Source organism: Mandrillus leucophaeus, unplaced genomic scaffold (genome assembly GCF_000951045.1).
Source record: "Mandrillus leucophaeus isolate KB7577 unplaced genomic scaffold, Mleu.le_1.0 Scaffold1197, whole genome shotgun sequence".
Taxonomy (NCBI): Eukaryota; Metazoa; Chordata; class Mammalia; order Primates; family Cercopithecidae; genus Mandrillus; species Mandrillus leucophaeus.
Window position 1 is genome coordinate 364,390 of NW_012100287.1, and position 2,693 is coordinate 367,082.

At 39.8% G+C, this 2,693-nt stretch overlaps 2 protein-coding genes across 6 annotated transcripts in view; one reads left to right on the forward strand and one right to left on the reverse strand.

Moving 5' to 3' along the window:
- The window catches only part of ANO6 (anoctamin 6), a 247,446-nt gene that overhangs the window by 95,734 nt on the left and 149,019 nt on the right, over positions 1-2,693 (forward strand). The gene's annotated exons all lie outside the window — the stretch shown is intronic.
- LOC105530061 (40S ribosomal protein S16-like) lies at positions 258-807 on the reverse strand. Of its 2 annotated transcripts, XM_011967422.1 has the most exons (2): positions 659-807; positions 258-607 (listed from the first exon to the last, which is right to left on the reverse strand). In XM_011967422.1, exons 1-2 carry the CDS (start codon positions 755-757, stop codon positions 317-319), a joined length of 390 nt encoding a protein of 129 aa, XP_011822812.1. In that variant the 5' UTR covers positions 758-807; the 3' UTR covers positions 258-316. The 2 variants fall into 2 exon arrangements, with proteins under 2 accessions (XP_011822812.1, XP_011822804.1); XM_011967414.1 differs by having other exon boundaries at positions 260-807.

The window sequence follows — 2,693 nt, forward strand, 5'->3', positions numbered from 1 at the left end:
GTCGCACCATTGCACTCCAGCCTGGGCAACAAGAGTGAAACTCCATCTCAAACAAACAAAAGAAAACATAAAGGAAAATCTTTATGACCTTGGATTTGGCAGTGGATTCTTAGATATAACATCAAAAACATATACAAAAAATTAAAAATAGATAACAGGACTTGACAAAATTAAAAATTTGGGGGCATCAAGGGATATTAAATTGACGGCAGCTTCAGAATGGGAGAAATATTTGGGAATCAGGTATCTGATAAGTCTTTTTTTTTTCCTCAAAAACTGTTTATTATACAGGTGAATTTTGATAGTCATGATGGGCTTATCGGTAGGATTTCTGGTAGCGAGCACTGGCACCAGGGCCTCCAAACTTTTTGGACTCGCAGCGACGGGGATCACCTACCAGCAGGGTCCGGTCATACTGGATGAGGATGTCTTTGATCTCCTTCTTGGAAGCCTCATCCACATATTTCTGGTAATAGGCTACCAGGGCTTTGGAGATGGACTGACGGATAGCATAAATCTGGGCCACGTGACCACCACCCTTCACACGGACACGGATGTCCACACCAGCAAATCGCTCCTTGCCGAGAAGCAGAACTGGCTCCAGCCGCTTGTATTGTAGCGTGCGCGGCTCAATCATCTCCAGGGGCCGCCCGTTCACCTTGATGAGACCATTGCCGCGTTTGCAGTGCGCCACAGCTGTGGCTGTCTTCTTGCGTCCCAAGACCTGCACCGACTGCAGCGGGCCCTTGGACGGCATGGCTGCGACCGAGGACGAGAGAACCTAACCGCGCGGCGCTGCAACCGGAAAAGGCCTGATAAGTCTTTAATGTCCAGAATATATAAATAACTCCTGAGCACAACAAAAAGACAGACTCAGTTGGAAAATGGCCAAAGGACTTGAGCATTTTTGACGTTTTTCCAAAGAATATGTACAGATATCTAATAGCACATGAGGGAATGCTCAACAGCATTCACCATTAGGGAAGTGAAAATCAAAACCACAATACCACTTTACACCTACCGGGATGGCTGCTATTTTTTTTTTAAATCAAATAAGAACACACAAAATAATAAGTGTTGGTGAGTATGTAGAGAAATTAGAACCCTCATACATTGCTGATGGAACTGTAAAATGGTGCAGGCATTGTGAAAACAATCTGGCAATTCCTTAAAAAGCAAACATAATTATCGTATGATCCACAATTCCAAATCCTAGATATACACCCAAAAGAATTGAAAACAGGGACTCAGATACTTGTATAACAGTACCCGTTGCAGCATCATTCACAATAGCCAAAAGGTGGAAGCAATCTCGGTGTCCATCTACAGATGAATGGGGTAAACACAGTGTAGTATATCTGTACAATGAAATACTATTCCGTCATAAAAAGGAACAAAGTTCTGATATATGCTACAACTTAGATATAACTTGAAAACATTATACTAAGTGAAATAAGCGAGAAACAAAAGGACAAATACTGTATAACTCTGTTTATATGAAATATATTAAATAGGCAAATTCATAGAGATAGAAAAAAGATTAGAGATAACTAGGGACGGGGGAAAAGGAGTAGGAGAAATGGGGAATTCATGCTTAATGGTTAGAGTTTCTGGGGTGATCAGAAATGTTTTAGAAATAGTGGTGATGGCTGTGCAACATTGTGAATGTAATTATTGCGACTAAATTATGTGTTTAAAATGGCTAAAGGGGCAAACTTTATGCTTATATGTTATGTTACTGCAATAAATATTTTTTAAGATGGTAAGAGAACTAATGAATTAACGGTGAATCTGGTAGGTTTGCAGTGTACATCGAGTTTTTCTATAAAAGCATTAGGTTAAAGCATTAAGCAGTTGTGTGTGAGAATCAATAATGTGATAGTTGTTTCCAGCTCTTCCGAAGGACGCATGTTTAACTTCTAGATGTATTTTTAGAGCCGTACTGTTGGGGCAGAGGAGGCTTGTGGGAATAGGGGAAGAGTTCATAAGCTGAGCTGAAACAACACCAAACATGGAAATGTTACAAGGTGGAGAAATTGTGCTTACTGAAACTCTTCTCAGAAATATTGCTGTTTGTGGATGATAGAAATCTTCAGAGTTGTCACTAAAGGTAGAGGTAGGAGGGTGAGAAGCGTCAAGAACTCACTGAATTGTCCATTCCCCCTTTTGTTCTGCTGTGGAATGTTTTGTGCTGCTGGTAAGAACATGTTCCTATTTGGTGAGTTGCTGGAACAGTGAGCAGTGGGCAGAATGAAGGGGAGGCTCCTTTTTTATAAATATTGTCCAAATATTTGATGATTATTTGGTCTTGAAAGGAAACTATGTTATTAGTCTGCTTTGTGTGTGTGTCACAGTATAGTGCAATGCAATATGGTTCTGGAAATAGAAGCACTCTCTTATTATCTAAGCAATTACATTTTGAGGAATTGAAGAGCACTAGTAACTGTACTGGAGTGACAAATTTATAATTAATTTCATCATTTGTTTATTTTCTCATTTATTGAGCATCTATTATATGCAAGGTATTGTTTCAGGTTCTCGGAATATAGAGTTGAATAAGACAATGGCTTGCCCTCTAGGAGCTCATGGACTAGTGGAGAAGAAAAACAATGACTATACAGTGTGATAAGAAGGATCAACACCTATCTTTTCCCCAGATTTTATCTTCTGTAGTGGTGGGCAATTGTCAAAAA

What these genes read in the sequence shown, in the direction of transcription:
- LOC105530061 (XM_011967414.1), bottom strand. Translation starts at nt 757, where the DNA reads ATGCCGTCCAAGGGCCCGCTGCAGTCGGTGCAGGTCTTGGGACGCAAG.